This window comes from Dermacentor albipictus, chromosome 8 (genome assembly GCF_038994185.2).
Source record: "Dermacentor albipictus isolate Rhodes 1998 colony chromosome 8, USDA_Dalb.pri_finalv2, whole genome shotgun sequence".
Classification (NCBI taxonomy): Eukaryota; Metazoa; Arthropoda; class Arachnida; order Ixodida; family Ixodidae; genus Dermacentor; species Dermacentor albipictus.
This window is the reverse complement of record NC_091828.1, coordinates 70712235-70732500: the sequence shown is the minus strand read 5'-3', so window position 1 is coordinate 70732500 and position 20266 is coordinate 70712235. Positions and strand designations below refer to the sequence as shown.

Sequence of the window (20266 nt, the reverse complement as noted above, 5' to 3'; positions counted from 1 at the left end):
CCTACCCAGTTTTGGTCTGCTAATGAAATGGTCACTATTCAAAATCCGAACATTTCTTTTTCGAACACTTTACGACGTCGGCTGCACGTGATCAGACATAACATTGAAGCAAAATGACGCTACTTTCATCCCATTCAGAGTCTACGTAACAGTACAGAGCTTGTTGCACTTCCCAGACAGCCAGACTTCTCCGTTTCACAAGATCACTCACAATAAAAACTTTGGAGGATGCTTAAGCTTCGAACGCGATAGAATTCGAAGAGCCCTGACTGCTGCTCATTCTTTCTGGACACTGCAGTTTATGTAACCGTAATGTTTACCGGAAAACGTCGGTGGCGACCGCTACTCACGAATGCCAGCTTTCTGGTGGATAAGCGGCCTCTAGCGCGGATCGATCCCAGAGGTGGTGCGCAGCCACGCCAAGAAAACTGCGCATTTTCACCTTTCTATTTCTATTTCACGCCTTCAATATTTAAGTCTGAGAATATTTAACATAAAAGGCATGCGCTGTAGATGTTTTCTTTCGTAACATTGGTTAGCGCGTTTTCAATCTCGCAATTCCGACGAATAACTTTGTCAAGAATGCAAGGCAAGGCCTGAGCAACTTTTGAGGTAGAATAGTGTGGCAATACAACCCGCATATACCGGATAATATGTAGCAAGGCTGGCATATACATGTACCGAAATATGTGTGGCGATTTTCGCTCATGGACAACACCACCGATGCCCATACTATATTTTCCGCGACACGAGTGCCTTAGCACTCGCGTGTTGAAATTTAGGCAAGGATCGCGCTTAGGCAGTGAGTACTGTCTAATACTGTATTTTAAATGCCGATGCTGTGGTATTTCGTCGCAATGCGTGACTGCAACACACTTTACACAATAGTGCCACCATATGCCACTGCCACTTGAACTTTAAAGGCGCGTTTTTTTTTTCACTTCTCAAGACCGCACGGAATTCTTATTTTTTCGAGTAAGTAAATACGTATGCTAGCTGAACAATAAGGGTGCCTTTATAAAATTTGTACAATCCATGAGCACGTATGCTATACAGAGGATGAGTTGTGTGTTATTAATGTTATTAGTAATGATTGTTCCTAACGCTTTGTTTGTGGCTTTATTAAAGTGTTCTTTGTAATATACGATGTACTGACAAACTTTTTTAGAGTTTTGGATACCCGGATGTGAATACTATTTACTAACAGGACCCAGAAATGCTGGCACTATTCGACTCGTAATGGATTCGGTTTTAAAAAATTGCTATTCGCACAGCCATACTTCTTGCGCAAACGCTCAGTTAGTCACTCAGCATGGACTATATTTTTTTTTCAGGCCGGCATACCTATGAACCTCTTAGTACCAGTACAAGTACTTGATTTAAACTAAATCATCTATAGACTTGATACATATTGTATTGCCTCATTCTCTCTTTAGCGGTAATCTATCGAAATGCAATATATCGTTGCGCGTGAATGAGAACTGGCAGATCAGGAGCAAAGAAGGCTGCAAAACTATATCATTGTTGCACGCATTTATTTTTATGCCGAAAACTTGTTAGCTCTGTTCCGAGATTATGTCGTCGGCCGGTGTAGAAAGATGCGTGACGTTATCGTGATCAAGAGGGTAGCAAACTCCATGCCAGCATAGTCCCAACAATCGCTGCTTATCTTCACCGTCATCGTCCGCCTGCAAAAGAAAATAATTGCTTAACTACGAAGGGTGCAGAAGCAAGAATGCCACTGTGAAAAATGTACACCCTGGTTCACCGTTGCAGATATACTTATTTCAGCTATGGATAGACACAGGAGTGCTTTTCCTGTTGCACATATAAACCGGTTGCGCGAAGATTTAGGTGGCTAGGATCGTTGGCAGGTGTTATTTGGCTATTTCTGCAAAACACAATTGCGCGCATAGAACCTCAGTAATAGTAATGAGAAAACATCTTTTTAAAAATGGTTGTAACAGTATTCACTTCACAGGCTAATTTTTGGGACAGCCAGCCGACGGTTTAGCAACATGCACTGTATATGTGGCGCATTTAAATGAACGCCTTTTTACGGCAACGCTTTGGCAAACTGCGCAATGAATTCACTGAGTATGTGCCGCTCTTCAAGAACAGCTCACAAGTTTGGGCCACTGAGTATGTGCATGTGCGGAAAGCGAGGGAACAATTAGAGTTTGCAGACACCGACACACCACGCTTCTCATATAGGAAGCAACTCGCGTATTTTCCAGCAGTGCCACGAAATGGTGCAGCGCGTCCAGCAAGACAAACGAGAAAAGAGCCGAGTTGCCGCATGCCGCGCTTCTGAGCGTTCGCACGCACTGGTCTGCCGTGCATTTCCAAGGGCACGCGCTGGCTTCGCTTTGGCGTCAAAAATGGCGTCCAGTGTTCGAACGGAAGCGCAAAAGTCCCGCTTTGGCGCACGGCGCAAGGATAAATCGTTTCGATGATGTCAATACTTTCTACGGCTTTATTGATTCAGTGCTAAACAGATTACTGTCAACAGTAATCATAATATGAATTCTCCGATCCCTTTTTGTAACCTGGAGGATGCGCAAGTTTATGGAGAGGATAGTGTCGTTACGCAACACGCTTTCCTAACCTGAAGACATCCTGCTCCCTGTAGCACGGGCAGACTGGCGCAATGGTAGTAGCCACTTCCATATTCTACGTAGAAATTCATCAATATTGAAATAATCAAGAACGATGAGCCACCCCGATTAACATTTTGTCCGCTGAGGAGGAACGCCAGAGAGATATGGGCCTTGTGTAAATCTTGAAGACTAAGTGCTACAGCGTGCTTCAGGTGGTGGTTGTTCACCGGAAGAACACTTTTCTTTAACCAAACCTTTCAGACGGCTGTCGCCCGCCTGACATATCATAAATGTAAGGAAGATTGCTACGGTGTTTTAAAAGAGAAATGCTTGAGCTTGTCGTGCTGCTATGGTGTCTACACCCCGCATGGGACTTTTCTTTCCATTCACAGCACTGCGTCGTCATCAGCTGCAGAAGGCGGACGCGAAAACGGTATGCCTATTGTCGCATCTGTGATATTGTTCTGAGAATCCGAATGGATCGGCACGGAATTCTAGCGCACGTACCTTATCCTAGCGTCATTTTTTTTCACTGCAGATGCACGGTGCACGTGCGATATGCACGGCGATGGGCGGTGGCAGAAAAAAATTTCTCTGAGCACGCCCTGGTTGGCGCGGCCCTGCTAGGCCTACGCGTAATACGGCTGTCGATTCTTATTTGGGTAGCAGGATATCAATTTTCTTGCCGTGTCGCCGCTTCGCAATTCATGTGTGCGCACTATAGGAAGTAAAGGTTGGTTCATTTTATTTCACTATGACTATAACTGAACTACACTGAACTCAGTTGAGAAAATTTTAGTGTCGTGTTGGCCTAGTGGGAACGCGCCTTTAGTTCATGCCCGTTGGTAGCGGGTGCACGAACCCCCCGGCTGCAAGTAGGCTCTCCACTGAACAAAATGATCAATGGCTCTATAACTTTACTCCGATGGCTGGCAAGGGCTGACGATAGTCTAATTAAACTTTGGAAGAATGTATGCACTGATTTTAACATAGATTAAGTATTTATACAGCGCAATATGAACGGGAAACGTGTTGTCGAAGAAATATTTTCGCTCTGTGGCTGGTTTCGCAAAAGCTCGCCGAACGACTGTCGGCAGACTGTTTTGTTGGTGCCGGCCACCTAAAACTTAACTACACCAACACGTAGTCACGTCAGCGACATTGCCGGCCAACTGTGATAGGGTGCCTCTCAGCGACAGGCTGCCAAGTAGTATGCCAATCGTCCGTGCCTTGTGCGCATCTTCTCAGATGTTAGGGTCACGATGGGCTCGATGTTACCGGGCCTTAACGTTATTCAAGCTAGGCCGGGGATGATGACAGTGTGGTGTTGCTAGGATGATTCTGATAGATAGATCAGTGAAGTATGTGCTGAATTAATTGCAGAGTATATATTCTGACCGAGGCGTAGGCAAACGCAGCGGCTTTGACGAATGCGGACGTTAGTTTGCTTGTCTTAAAATTCCGCTTTGTGCCGTTTTGTTAGCTCTTTTGTATTTAATAAAGTTGCTTCTCTGTTTCCAATGATATTAAAAATTGGCGTCATGCAACCTCTGGCTAGCTTTGCTCGGTGACGCTTTGCGTCATAGTTAATTTATTTGCCTTCACTGTTCGAAGCTACGAACTATTTCTCCGCCCTGCGCGATAGAATGAGGCGTAAAGAACTGAGGTCTAGTGACCATGCCTAGTATGACAGAACCTCGCCGAACGTCGCTGAACCCGCTGCAGTGGGACGCACATTTTCGAAGTAGGATGATGAAGTAAACAATGAAGGAAAAGGAGGAAGGTCAACAAGGCACATGTCTGGTTTGCTACCCTAAGTGGGGGGCGAGAGTTTAATGGATGAAGAAAAAGAAAAAAGTGGGAGGGAAGGGATTATTCCCAGTGAGAGCACGAGTGGTCCTCGATGACTTCATGCCTACAATCAGTCACTGGGGTTAATCGATTCCATGTATTGTAGCAGTGCCCGCGTCGGTTTGTAAGCCTGTGACGCGTAGGTCCATGGTCCAACAATTCTAGCCTGAATATAGTCTGCTGCCTAATTACTTTAACAGCATCCGAAGAACGTCGCCTTCGATTTCATGGCGATTACAAAACGCAACACGTGCTCTAACGTTTCCTCACAGCTGTATCAGTCACAGATCGGTGTGTTGAACATTCCAACAACAGATGAGTAGGCTTTCGTAAAAGCCACCCCTAACCACAGGCGGAAGATTAAAGTTGCAGCACGGAACAAGAAGCTGGATAGAACCTGCAGCTTGAATGTAGTATCCGTTCGATGGAGAAGAGCAATAGAGAAATTGGGGATGTTCTGCAGTTTCAATCTTGTTTTGAGCAACTCAACGAGGACCCCAGGCAGGGTCTCTTCTTGATGAGGGTATAGGAACTGTGAAAGTTTCTTTAAGGCCTGACCGGGCTCACATCATCAGCAATGCAATTTCCGAAGATGCAACACTGCCCAAGAAGCCATTGGAAGATGATGTCAAGTGCATTTATGAGGGATTGATGGACAACCTCTCTGATCTCAAAGACCAGCTGTTTATTTTCGAGATTTTGCCTTTTTTCACCTGAACTAAGTGAAAACAAATTGTTCTATTGCGGGGCCAGGACTTGCCTAATAGGAGCTCCAATTTAATATCTTTCCTTGAGTCGTCCCTGAATATTTTCAGTAACTCCCACACATTAACAGCAGTAGTAGGTAGCAATATTTTGGAAAAGCGCTCACCCCCGCACTATTACGTGGAATCCGCAGAAAAGGATGAAAGAGAGAGAAGCACGACAACGAATTTATAGCGGCTGGTAATTAGACGAGTGAAAGCACCACCCGTCCCTCAGTACTTATCCAGCCGTCAAGACAGGAAAGGCTATCAGCCCGCCCTGGCCTGGCAGACTGAGCAAAGAACGAGGGGAGGGGGGGGGGGCAACGATGAATGAACTAAGTGTTCGTTACACAAATTTCAAACCAGCTTCGTCGAGGCGGAGTTACTGCGGTTATAGATGAGCATGGGAGTGGTATCGCGATGAAATGGACGATGGTGATTTGCTACTGGACAGTTTTCAGATTCACTACTCGATTCGCATAGGGAAGATGACGGTACTAGAAACAGAGACTTTTGCAAAGTGAACACAGAAGTTCCTGATGTGAACATTGACGTTTAACTTGCCCCTGCATGGAGTGGGCTTCCGAAGGGGAGCCGTGCAACTATACTAAAAAAAAACACTTTTCTTCAATTTCTACAACCTGACGGAGCAGCCGATGGACTTGGTGGATTATATGCCCTGAATGCCACCCATGCTGCAGCAAGTTGGTTGGAAGCCGTGATAACAAGAAGGCGGCCCTCACGATTAGGGATCGGCGGACTTGTGCACGTGACTACGGGAGACACTGCTCCAGAAACTTCGCAATGTCGAGGGAAACTACACACCGAAGAGCGACGTCTGCGGATCCGGGATCAGCAGACCTCCTCTTCGTGGCTCAGGGAGGCACAAGTGTTGCAGTAACGACGTGGAGTCTTGGACAACTTGAGGATTCTGGAAGGAAGTGATCAAGAAGGCAGGCTTCAAGATCTAGGATCACCAGACCTATGAACGTGGCTCTGGGAGACACGAACTTCGAAGGTCAAGAAAAACCACGACGGACAAGCGACTTCTGCGAATGAGAGATCGCCAAACTTCCTCTTCGTTACTCACAAAAACAAGAAAGGGGCTGGCAGATGGAATGGCACACTGTGGTATAAACTTTTTTAAACAGGGTTGAAGTACCTCAGACAGGCTGGCCAACGTTTCGATAGGTGGACCTATCTTCGTCAAAGGCGGCCTCGTCATCCTCGGCGTGTTAGTTTTAAAGGGTTAGTGCAGTGACGTCACGTGCGGGTGTTGTCGCTGGCGGCTGGTTTTAAAGAGAGAGATTACAAGAGGGAACAGGCGCTGTCGTCCGACGTCTGTGAGCCTCATTCTCAAGACGAAGGGACAAGAGCGTGAGAGTGGGCACGCGGGGAGGAAAGAAAAGAAATAGAAGCAGAAAAAAGGGAAAAAAGGAAAAAAAGCAGGGGGGAGCCAGGGCCGTACCAAGACACAACAAGGGGGGGGGGTGAAAGAAAAAGAAAGAGAAAAATGAAATCTTTAAGAAATACGGGGGCTTGGGAGCGTGTTCGGGATGCGAAAGGTTAGGAGGTATTCAGGGGAAGTCGTTGGCGGCATGTTTTTGAGGCATTAGAACGGCCGGTCAAGCAATAGGTCGAGTAATTTTGAAATAGCTAAGGTGGCGACGAGGAGTCTGCGGTGCAATGTGTGGGGTGACTGAAAGGCAGAGGCATGGTCTTTCAAGGGGCACTGCCCCACGCGCTTAACGTAGGTGTCGTTACGGCGGCATCCAGAAGGCGATACTCTGGCTTGAGGCGCCGAAAAAGGCATATTGACTTCAGAATGTGTTGTCGAGGGGGTTTCAAAAAAAAAGACTAAAAAAGGGGGGCAGGGGGAAGGGGGGGGCGAAATCGGTATAGCAAACAGGAGGGTGACGCGTGCAGAAGCGGGCGCGGGCAAGTGTACATGGAAGAAGGGGATCGTACACTTGGTATAGACGTAAAATCCTGAAAGAGTACATTAAATTGAGTAGTAGGCAGGAATTTTTTTTTCTTTTTTTTCCCTTTCTCCCTCCTTCCCCTTTTTTTCCTCCGAAATGAAAGAGTAGGTGAGGTTAAGAATTAAAGTTGGCTGGTGGCCTAATGTGTTTTGTGTATTGGTTGATGATATGAGAGTTTCAGATTTAAGTTACAGCTTTTAAAGATTCTAAGTTGCCGCGTGCCAAATTAATTCCTGTCGGGTGTAGGCAATTAAACTTGTGTATGAGGTATGATTCCGTGTACTTCCTTTCGCGAGGGGAACGGAAATTTGTTTGTAGTATATAGAGCCTTGCTTTGTCAAACATATGTCCATGTTCATTAAAGTGGCTGGCTACTGCTTTGGGTAAATTGTGTTTTGTGTCCGCGCGGTGACCATTGAGTCTTGCATTGATTTGTTGTCCGGTCTCACCTATGTATTGTTTGCTACAAGCGGCGCATTCTAGACAGTAGACTACATTGCTTGATGTGCAGGTGAAAGCCGAAGTTACCTTGTGTGTGTAATTCGACGCTGTACTTTTTACTGTAGTAGTGGATTGAATGTGTTTGCATGTAGAGCACCTGGGGCGACCACAGGGATTGGTTCCCAACTTCTTCTTTTTCTGTAGTTTGGCGTGCACAAGAACATCTTTAAAATTAGTGTTGCGTCTGTAGGCTACTCTGGGAGGGTCGGGAAAAATCTTCTTAAGTTTCTGGTTGCTGGTGAGAATCGGGTAGTATTTACTTAGGATGTTATTCACGTTTGGGACTGCGTTTGAGAATTTAGTAGTAAGAAGAGGCGTTGTTGTTCTTGTGATCTTCGGGCGGGGCTTGAGGACCTCGGCTCGATCAAGTTTGGTTGCAGCGATGTAAGCTGTTTGAAGGTCACTGTTTGGGTGGTTCCTGTTTGATAGCGTTTCTTTAAGGTGATCGAGTCTATCTATGTAGTCTTGGTTTTCAACGCAAATGCGACGTAGTCGTGTGGCTTGGCCTTTGAAGATGCCTTGTTTGCAATGTCTGGGATGGTGGCTGGTATATTGTAGGTACTGTTGTTTGTCGAAAGGTTTCCTATAGAGCGTTGTCTTTAGTTCACCATTGTCAATGTATATTGTTGTGTCCAGAAAGTTTATGCGCTCAGTTGAGGATTCTGATGTGAATTTTATTGTTGGGTGAACAGAATTTAGAAAGGATACATATTTATCTAGACTGTCTTGGCCATGTCCCCAGATTATGAGTATGTCGTCTATGTATCGTAGGTATGTGTGGGGCTTGGTAGTGCAGCGCGATAGGAAATCTGTTTCTAGAATCCCCATAAATATGTTCGCGTAGGTTGGTGCAAAAGGCGTACCCATGCTTGTACCATGTATATGTAGGTAGTAACTCTCTTCAAATTCGAAGTAGTTATGTGTGAGAACTAATTCAAGGAGAGACAGGTAAACTACAGTAGAGTGTTGTGCACTGTGTTTAGACAGCGTTTGTTTTATCGAAGATAAACCATCAGGGATTGGAATGTTGGTGTACAGCGCCGTGACGTCTAGTGTTGCGAGAATTGTGTTGTGGGGTAGTGTGCCTTTAGTATTAATGTCTTCTATAATTCTCAGCAGGTGGGGCGTATCTTGTACAAATGACGGAAGTGTTTTCGGCAAGTTACCAAGGTAGTGGTTAAGGAATGTGGAGATGCTCTTTGTCGGGGTGTTGTTGTTTGATACTATCGGACGGCCTGGGATAATAGCAGTGTATAGTTCAGCGGATGGAATTTTATGAATTTTCGGAAGGAGGTAAAAACGCCCGGCAGTTTTGTTGCTTGGTTTAAGAAATTTGTATTCTGATGGTGTTATCAATTCATCAGCCAAAAGTGATTTCAGCCTGTTGGTAATTGTCACTGTGTAGGACAATGTCGGATCGTTATCTTGTTTGCGGTAATGTTCTGGGTTGTTTAGTTGTCTGTAAGCCTCGTGCTTGTATTTTTCTATTGGCCAAATAACTATACTTCCACCCTTATCTGCTTCTTAATATCAATGTCATTCCGGCAGCTCAGATTTGAAATGATATGACTCTCCGACGCAGTTATGTTTTTAGGTCGCTTAGATGTCTTGGATTGGCTTATAATTTCTTTAGTGATAGTTTTAAGGTATATGTCAAGTTCTATGGCTTGTTCTGGTTCGGGAGTCCAAGTGGATTGGGCTCTAAGTGGTGTCGTCCCGGTGTCTGGTGTGTCTGCAAAAAAGTGTCGGATACGCATTCGTCGGGAGAATTCTGAGAGGTCCTTGTGAAGCTCGAATTCATTTATTGTGTTGTTCGTGGGGCAAAAGTTTAAGCCCTTGCTGAGTACGGCTATTTCTTTTTGACTTAATGTTTTAGAAATGTCTATAACATTGGAGCGGTTTAGTTCTGTGGAAATTTCCTTACTGTCTGGTCCTTCTAAGCTCGAGGTCCCTCTTGTCTTGGTGTGGTGGCTGTTTGGCTGGAAGGTTGTTTTTTGATTAAAATTTGCTTTTTTCCTTTGTTATTGAACCAATTTTCTAGATTGTTTTTCGCCGTAATGTTCTAAATCTCTCTTCTCATCTGGTGTCAGGGTTATGTTCCTAAGTCTGTGGTTAAAAGTTTCGATTTGCTCTTCGCAGTGTTCTTTGAGGATATTCAAAAGTGAAAGTGAGGCATTATGTAATGTTGTTTGCCAGTTTGCGCGATGGTGTGGTGGGAGTGTTCCTAGAGCTGGTTCCTAGAACTACTAAATTCTCAAACGCACTCCCAAACGTGAACAACATCCTAAGTAAATACTACCCGATTCTCACCAGCAACCAGAAACTTAAGAAGATTTTTCCCGACCCTCCCAGAGTAGCCTACAGACGCAACACTAATTTTAAAGATGTTCTTGTGCACGCCAAACTACAGAAAAAGAAGAAGTTGGGAACCAATCCCTGTGGTCGCCCCAGGTGCTCTACATGCAAACACATTCAATCCACTACTACAGTAAAAAGTACAGCGTCGAATTACACACACAAGGTAACTTCGGCTTTCACCTGCACATCAAGCAATGTAGTCTACTGTCTAGAATGCGCCGCTTGTAGCAAACAATACATAGGTGAGACCGGACAACAAATCAATGCAAGACTCAATGGTCACCGCGCGGACACAAAACACAATTTACCCAAAGCAGTAGCCAGCCACTTTATTGAACATGGACATATGTTTGACAAAGCAAGGCTCTATATACTACAAACAAATTTCCGTTCCCCTCGCGAAAGGAAGTACACGGAATCATACCTCATACACAAGTTTAATTGCCTACACCCGACAGGAATTAATTTGGCACGCGGCAACTTAGAATCTTTAAAAGCTGTAACTTAAATCTGAAACTCTCATATCATCAACCAATACACAAAACACATTAGGCCACCAGCCAACTTTAATTCTTAACCTCACCTACTCTTTCATTTCGGAGGAAAAAAAGGGGAAGGAGGGAGAAAGGGAAAAAAATTTCCTGCCTACTACTCAATTTAATGTACTCTTTCAGGATTTTACGTCTATACCAAGTGTACGATTCCCTTCTTCCATGTACACTTGCCCGCGCCCGCTTCTGCACGCGTCACCCTCCTGTTTGCTATACCGATTTCGCCCCCCCCTTCCCCCTGCCCCCCTTTTTTAGTCTTTTTTTTTGAAACCCCCTCGACAACACATTCCGAAGTCAATATGCCTTTTTCGGCGCCTCAAGCCAGAGTATCGCCTTCTGGATGCCGCCGTAACGACACCTACGTTAAGCGCGTGGGGCAGTGCCCCTTGAAAGACCATGCCGCTGCCTTTCAGTCACCCCACACATTGCACCGCAGACTCCTCGTCGCCACCTTAACTATTTCAAAATTACTCGACCTATTGCTTGACCGGCCGTTCTAATGCCTCAAAAACATGCCGCCAACGACTTCCCCTGAATACCTCCTAACCTTTCGCATCCCCAACACGCTCCCAAGCCCCCGTATTTCTTAAAGATTTCATTTTTCTCTTTCTTTTTCTTTCACCCCCCCCCCCTTTGTTGTGTCTTGGTACGGCCCTGGCTCCCCCCTGCTTTTTTCCCCTTTTTTCCCTTTTTTCTGCTTCTATGTCTTTTCTTTCCTCCCCGCGTGCCCACTCTCACGCTCTTGTCCCTTCGTCTTGAGAATGAGGCTCACAGACGTCGGACGACAGCGCCTGTTCCCTCTTGTAATCTCTCTCTTTAAAACCAGCCGCCAGCGACAACACCCGCACGTGACGTCACTGCACTAACCCTTTAAAACTAACACGCCGAGGATGACGAGGCCGCCTTTGACGAAGATAGGTCCACCTATCGAAACGTTGGCCAGCCTGTCTGAGGTACTTCAACCCTGTTTAAAAAAAAACTCTTCGTTACTCAGGGAGACAGAGCCGTCGCAGTAACGGCGTGCAGTGGTGGACGGCTCGAGGAATCTAGAAAGGAGAGGAGCAGAATCCAGTCCTACTATCTGGAATCGGCGGACCTGGGAACATGGCTCTAGGAGATACGACCTTTGCAAGCTCGAGTTTGAGTGTCTGCTTGAGCAACTACGTTTTGTCGGACGATAAGGACAGGGTTCAGTTGGGTAATTACCTGTAATAATTGCCACTGGGTGTGCAGCCAATGCAGGGGAAGTTTTAGACAGCTTTCGAAAAACATGGATATTAGAACGTTAAAGGAAGTGGAACTGTTGCTATTGGCAGCAGAACTCGGTAGGGAGAGTAACCAGAGGTTAAGGAAGCCCGAAATTCGTACGGTGATTGACGAGGTGGGTTTCAATGAGGACGAGCTCACAGAGGCCTGGGAAACATACGTCGCGAAAAGGAAGAGAAGGAGCGCGAGAGGAAAGAAAGAGTGCGAAACGAAAGAAGATATTGTTCTTGAGAGTGAACGAAAGAAGCAAGAGGTTGAGCTCACGAAAATACGACTAGACATGGAGAGATTAAGGCGCAGGGTGCCACCACACACAAAGAGAAGGCGTGAAAATGACAAGTTTGCTTCAGCCGTACAACACAGGCGACTATACATCAGTCTCTACCTGAATAATTTCGAACGTATAGGTGAGAGGCGATCATTTCACCAGAACACATGGCCACATGGACACACGCAACTCCCACACGGTTTGCCCACTCCCGCGGAACATGAATCCCGCGCACCATCAACCCAGAAGGCTAGCACGCGGATCATTTATTCTGCGCGAAACACGTGATAATAAGATGCTAGCCTGTTTCGTAGACGTGGCACAGTACCCAAACAGGAAGGCCTTCGTTGCCGCCAGGAACAATAACCAAAGTCAAGTCACAAGCGCTCTCACAGTCAAGACACACAAATCCGAGATAGCAGAACAGGTCGCCATCGCACTCACGCTCACAGACCTGGCTACCACCCACGTCTACAGCGATTCACGCTCGCACGTCAAAGCCTTTCAGAAAGGAGCAGTTGCAAGCCAAGCACTACAAATAATCATTAGAATCGCACCCCTACAGCATCACACCATCTGCTGGTTCCCGACACACCTCGGAGAGGTCAAGGACACCCCTCACAATCTCAACGAGATGGCTCAGAGGAGCGCGCGAAACCTAACCCGCCGCGACGCCACCTATTCTGGTCGTTACCATCGCAGCGAGAATCGGGACCCTCCCTCCACATATTACGAGGTCATAAAGCACTTTTATATAGACCGCAAATTATACAGAACACCTTACAATAATCACACCAGGCCTCAAGCCCTCACGTTCAGAATGCTTCAAACAAACACGTACCCCACGCATAACAGACTACATCACTACATGCCTGACCTATACAAAACATCACATTGCGAAAATTACCGTAGCTTACTAGACGTGCATCACTTGCTGTGGCCGTGTGGTAGGGACCCGCGCAAACAAGGATCAAGACTCTGCCAGGCTACAAGATGCATTACGCAGCACGGACCTGGCGGAGCAGCTCTGGGCCGTTCAGCGAGCCCACGATGCGGCCAGGGAGTTACAACTCCCGGTCCTAACGTGGAAGATGCCCGCTCTATGGGACCATGCGCCCCGTAGCTCGCAGGACTATTCTTTAAAGTTATTCCATCCATCCATCCATCCATCCATGGCCGTCAAAGAAAACAAGAGAAACGTACGCAGAAGGGCGCACCAGAAACAGTGCCAAAATGAAGAAGCGTGCAAATGCAGAATTTCGGAAGAAAAGACAACGCGGCCGAGGAAACCTAGAGCCACTAAACCCTGTGGGCAGCCCATTGAAAAATTTTTGGCATAGAGTTGTGGCATAAAGTTGTGGCATACAGTGTGAGGTAGATTCCAGCTCTGTAACGAACTATTGGGACGACAATTTGGATCACTGGGTATGCGCCTCTGGGTACGTGACGCTCTTCAAGGACAAAAAGGCTTTACAATTTTTCTGGTTTTGTGTCCATTCGAACCAGCGTTATACGTATTGAGGGAAACGTGTTTGAATGCATATTCCGACACGCACAAAGTGTGGACGTCGTGTCGTCGTAGACAGAAGATGCAACGTCTCCAGAGATAAGCATGAGAGAGGGAGCGCGGTGGCACTGCAAGATTCATTGAAAGCCGAATTAGTTCTGCATTAGCGCATTGCTATTGCAGAACTAATCCGCATTTCATCATGGTTTGAAACAAATAAACTTACACTAAACAAGGCAAAAACTCACGACGTGTCTTTTCATTCTAGGCTAAGTCATGTTAACAATGCATCTCTGCAAATATTTCTTGATAATATCTCTCTAGAGCAGCCTAACAAAATTACATATTTGGACGTTGCACTAGACGGTAGTTTGCACTGTTAGCGTGTACCATTTTATGAGGAAATAAATAATGTCTAAAATATCTAATTTATAAGGTGTTTCGGTAGTGGCGATAGCGCGTGCTAACCACGTAAATGTCAACAGTCGTCCAGAGATTGTTTCTGCTATCGGTTTTTTACGGCAACTTCATCCTGTCAGTATAAGCGGCGTTGTCAGATTACAATGTGCTTCAAATAGCGAAGAAACACAATTCTTTCGCAGGCGTCTGTTATTATTAACTGAGGAATCCGAAATCTTCAGGGTTGGACATTGTGTTCGATTACACACTGGTCTTTTGTCATGTCTTCTTCGCTGATGTGAAACCGTAACATGGGGTTTGACCTAATAGTTCTGCAGAAACCCGCAAGATGGAGAGCAGTAATTACTTAGGGAAAATGATACATCCACAGGATCGTAGCAACTGCTACAAAGGAAACCCAAACAGTTTCCTCGAAAGAAAAGCCTCGCAGTTCAAGAAAAATTCGTCCTGTCCAAAACTTGTACGAAGGACCACCGCCTTTCCAGGGCAACCGCTCCGGAAAGGCGGTGGCAACGTGAAGTGTTCCTTTAACAATATGCAAGGCATTCACACTCAAACAGAAATATTTTTCTAGTGGGTATGATGCGTACTCAGTGCGTATGATAAATTATTACCTCCAGCGCAATACCTTGAAATTGTTGGACAAAAAAATACAATGCCGCAAATGGTTGTGTTCGTTCCGTACTAGGCGGATAGCGTGGCACAACACACACTCGTTAAAGGAAAGAAACAAAAGAAGCTGGTAATGGGAGCGGTTTTTGCAAAATTGTTCACTGAGATCAAGGTGATTTGCCTTATATGTTCTATTCACTATTGAAGAAGAGCTCACAGCCATAATATGGTGCTTGCACATAAAAAAAACATTTACGCAGACGCATGGCTGTATGGTTATGTTGACCTGCCTTGAATGGGTTCAAGGCAGGTCCCCCAGTGTGAACGGTATTGGAGTTACGGGTGAAGCTGCCATGGACAGACCACTTAGCTATCGTAATTTGAGCCCTAAAAGCAGCAGTGCCGATGAAAAGGATCAGCGAATATGAATGTTACTAGTGCTCCTTACCCAGCAGTATAAGCCGTCCGGATAATATCCATATAGCCAAGTATTATTTTTCTCCACATATTTGCAGTAGTAGCTGCATTCTCCGACTCCGGCTTGCTGAAAAATATTATCAACAAAAAACAGCGGTAATGTCTTCTTGGAAGCAAATACCTTGCCTAAAGCTGTAAAAATAATACACTCTAGGTATTAGTGACATGACTACGTGAATCATTTTGTACCGCTTGCTTCGTTCGTCACATTGCATGCCGAAGGCAACCATTCCGCCCGTTTATTACGTTCCGTATTACAAATACCCAACACTGCTGCTATGCAGCCGTTTAAGAGTTTTCACAATTCTTAGAATAAAGTGTAGGAACTCAGTTTCGTAAATAGCGAAAAAAAGGAAAGTACACGGATGCACCAAAAAAACTGAAAGGAGCGATAGCGACTGTTGCTTATGTAAAAAGAAGTAGAACCCGCAGCATCGTTCTTAGTAAGGTAGAAAATTGGCCGTGCAGTTGCATTTTACAAATATAAGATAGTAAATTATGAGCTTAAAAAGAGGTAAAGAACGAAAACCTAATATTCTCCTGCAAAGAGGCAAATACTATTACATTTTGTAGGCCAGATTTGTTTGTTTAGTCATTTCTTCTCTAACTCGACTGCCTATGTTTTCTACTCTATTTTGTAGAACGGTAAAGTTCAAGCATATTGTAATAAATATTCCGCAGAGACGTCCCAAAGGTGCAAAAGAACACAATCAAGTGCGCCTAATCCTTGCGGCTTAAGAACGACAGACTTTCATCACACTGTGGCCTTGTTTTCGAAGCATGACTAGTAAGCAGGTTTATTTAAAAACTGGAAACACAAATCCTCGGGAAGGAGATCGCTCACGTGGTTGTTTGGCCGTAGCGGCTTCAGTGTAGATAAATCACTGGCACGCGGGTAAGAACGCGTGAAAGGTAGGATTCTGTTATAATGCATACCACATTTTTCGGCAATCGTAGAACCGATAAAAAAGAACGAGGAAACTTAAAACAATGTCACTTTCCAATGACTAACTTTCCAGGTATTCACATGTCGTCAGTATTGTATGTTAGAGCGATGCTAACAGTTCCTTTCGTTGTATTACAACCAGAAAACATAAAATCAGAATGTTCCTGGTCAAAAACTAATTTCGCTGTCGAATTTCGTATGAGGAAAAATTGTGACAAATAAAGAGGTGACCAAATGCGTGCGTTATTCAAGGGTTTGCTACAAGTCACTTGAATGGCAGATCCTGTTGCTCTGTCGTGTCGCCGTGTGGCGTTGCTACGCGTACATGAAATAAGGAAGATTACTAGGTTTCTGGCTGTAATACAACGAAAGGAACTGTTGGCATCGCTCTAACGTACAATACTGACAACATGTGAATATCTTGAAAGCTAGTCATTGGAAAGTGACATTGTTTCAAGTTTCCTCGTCCTTCTTTTTCGTTTGGACGATTGCCGGAAAATCTGGTACGCTATGTAATAGAATCCTTTCTTTCACGCGTCCTTACCCGCGTCTCTTGGATATGCGCTCATGACAAGAGAAAAAAAATCAACATAGCTAACGGTAAATGTCATATGTCATATGGTAGGCGAAGAAAAAGCATTCGCCGCTCTCGGCGGTCGCTTCGAGCTAAAAGCATCAACACAAAAAGCTGAGTTCATAAACACCGACGTTGTTTTGGAAAAGAATTTCGCACTGAATGTGAGGTGACAGTATGACAAGGCCCATCTTGCCCTTTATTTGTTGCTGGCACGTGGCAGATCGTGCAGCAAAAGCGAAGTAGACAGAACCGGGTGGCGTGGGTGTGGCCATGTTTTTGCGCAACCACATTAACCGGTGGAAGCTTCTCTGTTGGCATCCAGACGTTAGGCAAAACTTTGTGGCTGGCCAGAAACCAGTGACGTGATGAACGATGGCGAAAGACCGCGCGCCGCTGCGACTAATTTTGTCACTCAACGCTGCCCTTGCTGCGGTCGCTTCGAAATAGCGTGCATGCGCTTGATGCTTAGCGAACGGAAGCCTACGCGCATTCAGATGTCCTCAATAAAATACAGGGTTCGCAAAGGTCAAGGGAAATACAGTTTAATAAACTGCGTTTGTGTTTAGCAGAGGCAGTGGAATGAGCACCGGTTTGTTAGGCGCGGTATTACTTCTGTCCTCAACATTTCCAATAAAAGTAAAGAAATCAGGTGATTCTTTTTTCACTCATTACATTTAATGGAGAGTGGTAGTAACTGATTTAGGCATCCGTATTTATTCTCAATGCAATTTGCTACATGATACGTATGTTTTAATAGCTCGAGCGAAAAAAGAGGCTGCAAGTAGATTTTCAGGGGCGGATTGCAGAAAAAGCACGAAAAAAAAGAGGCTGTGAAAACGTCCCATCACATAGTACTTTCCAGCAAAGCGCCAAATAGTGACGCGGTTGTTGCAGCAGAAAGAAGGAGTGCTTGTGGTGGTATTGTTCAAATTTTAAACCGGCCTATGCCACAACAAATCCCTAATAAGCCACTCTGCCGTTTCGAACCGGCAACTTCCATAACTGCAATTTTCTAGCGCGCAATTCATTCAAGCTGCGCTGGTGATATGTGAACATTTATTTTTGCCTATTTTATTCTCTAATCATCCACTGTTAACGCCTGGCCGATCCTGGTCGTAAAGTTGGCAGAGCGCCGTCACATGACTGTGCTAGAACGAAAAGGAATGGCATTGGAATGTATTCATTGCATCAGCCCTTTTTGTCATTTTTGGATACATTGAAAATGCTAAAAGTCCAATTTTACCTTTTCACAAACTAAAGATAATTGCGTTGGGAGCAGCCTCCACCAGTATTTAAATAACTTAACGAACTGAAAGCCATACGAAGTAAGGCTTGAGCAAACATTATTAACGTTCAGAAAGAGAGAGAGAGAAATGGCGTTTTCTTGCACTCGTAAAATATGCCCCGAGGAGTCAAGAGTCTTCCTGTCTCTTCGGATTGCTCCCTTTTCATCTGGATGATGCTTCTTGGAGTTCACCGGTGTCCAAGGCCATGCGGATGACTTCTATTTGATCATGTTCCTTCGAATTGGTCATCAAAGACTCCCAGGATTGTCTATCTCTATCTGGTGTATTGTATCTAGAACATGTCCATATTATGTGGATCATGTCCGCCTTTGCCCGGCAGTGTTTGCAATTCATGTCCTCAATGCTATCGTGCCATCTCTTCAGAATGTAGGGGTTGCAGATCACCCCCGCTTGGAGTTGCCTCCAGGGTATCTCTTCTTGCTTGCTTAGTTTCTCATGCACCTCTGGCAGTGTTCGCCTTCCCATTCCATAACAAGTAAAGATTTCGCTGTGAGTGTTTATGCCTTCTTCTTTTTGTTGGGGTTCCCTGGCTGGAGAGGCTGCATTGGTGTACCGGTAAATAGGCTCTCTGGCCAATGCGCGTTGCTTTCTCGTTGCCAGGCAAGCTTTTGTGGGCAGGAGTCCATATAAGTTTTACTAATTGTTCTGAAATTGGTCCTCTCTTAAATATGTTGAGCGCCTCTTTGGAGATTAACCCTGCGGTATAATTACGGATGGCTGTTTTGGAATCTGACACTATGATTTCGACCCCTTTTTGAGTCGAAGCTAGGGCTACGGCCACATCCTCTGCAACCGCCACTCTGTTTCGCGTGGTACAGCAGCTTATGAGTTCTCACCGTTAGACTGTGTCGTCACTGAGACGAAACCCGGTCCGCTTTCGTATTCTGCTGCATCCGTGTAGAACACCCCTTGCTTTTTATCTAGCGATTTTTGTAATAATTTAACCCTGTATTTCCTCCTATCCTGGTGGTGACTGGGATGCATATTCTTTGGGAGTGGTGGTATGCGTATCCTGTCTCTGATTTGTGACGGAATGGCTCCCGTGTTTCTTACTTTGCTGTGGGTTTTGTATCCTAGTTTCGCTAGAATTCTCAGGCCACCTCTGCATCTCATTAGTCTCTGCTGCTGGGAGAATAGTGTGGCTTCGATTAACTATTCTAGGGTGTTTCAAATGACTATGTTTAGTATCCTCCGCGTACATGTGCATGGGGGCTCGTTTAGCGCTGTTTCAACTCCTTGCCTAATGAGGATTTCTATTTTGTTTTTGCTCGGCCCTTGTTAGTTTAAGGTACAGTGTGGCGCACGGGATCTTGCTGATCGCGAAGGACTGTACTATCCTTCACACGTTAGCCTCCATCATGCCTGCCTTCTTGTTGGCGATTCTTTTGAGAACTCGACCATGTTTGGCTTACGTTCATTTCAAGCTTTCTAATCGTTTCCGTATTCCTTTAATTGTTCTGAATGTGCAGGCCTAGCACTCGTATAGCTTTTACGTTTGTAATCGCGTCCTCATTAACGGTGAGTTTAATCCCGTGGTTTGAGATTTTCTTTCGCATTTTCTGTGGACTGACGAAGAAGGCCTCCGACTTCGCAGCTGAACATTTAAGTCCGGCGTTTCCTAAGTGCTCTTCAATTCTATTGACGTCCTTTTGCAGCATTTCTTCTATGTGGGCGTCACTGCCTCTATCAATAGATAGGGTGATGTCGTCCGCATAGATCGCATGTTCTACACACTATAAATCCTTAAGTTTATGCGAGAGTCCCATCATCACTATGTTAAAGATAGTGGGGTAGAGCGCAGAGCCCTGTGGTGCCCCATATCGATGAGCTCTGTCGCTTTCTCATCGTTACCCCCTCGACTGATCGCTACCGTTCAGTCAGTCAGAAAGTCCTTCATATACTCGTAGGTACGTCTCCCTAAGTATAGGCCATTGAATTATTCTAAGATTGCCTTGTGGTTTAGGTTGTCAAATTCTTTGGCCACGTCGAACCCAATGATAATTCGTGTCCTTCATTTGGTGGTCGATAATTTGCTCTTGAAGCTGTAGCATGACATCGCACGCAGAGAGGTGTGTTCTGAAGCCTATCATTGTGTCAGAGTACATGTCTTGGTCTTTCAAGTATCTTTTGATTCTAGGTTGTATCACGTGTTCCATTAGTTTCGTGACGCATGACGTGAGGAATATAGGTCTGAGGTTTTCGAGACTGAGCTTTTTCTCTGGTTTTGGAATTATCACTAATTTAACCTCTTTCTATTATTTGGAGATTTTATCCTTCTCCCAACACTCTTGCATAAA

General features: G+C 45.2%; 1 protein-coding gene across 1 annotated transcript in view; it reads right to left on the bottom strand.

Moving 5' to 3' along the window:
* Positions 1-1532: 1532 nt before the first annotated feature.
* Positions 1533-20266, bottom strand: part of LOC135920628 (uncharacterized) — a 34263-nt gene continuing 15529 nt past the window's right edge. Inside the window, exons 4-5 of the mRNA XM_065454916.1 lie at positions 15111-15206; positions 1533-1688 (exon numbers count right to left, since the gene is read on the bottom strand). Coding sequence (XP_065310988.1) covers positions 1557-1688; positions 15111-15206 — 228 coding nt within the window. The 3' untranslated portion in view covers positions 1533-1556. The remainder of the gene's footprint in view (positions 1689-15110; positions 15207-20266) is intronic.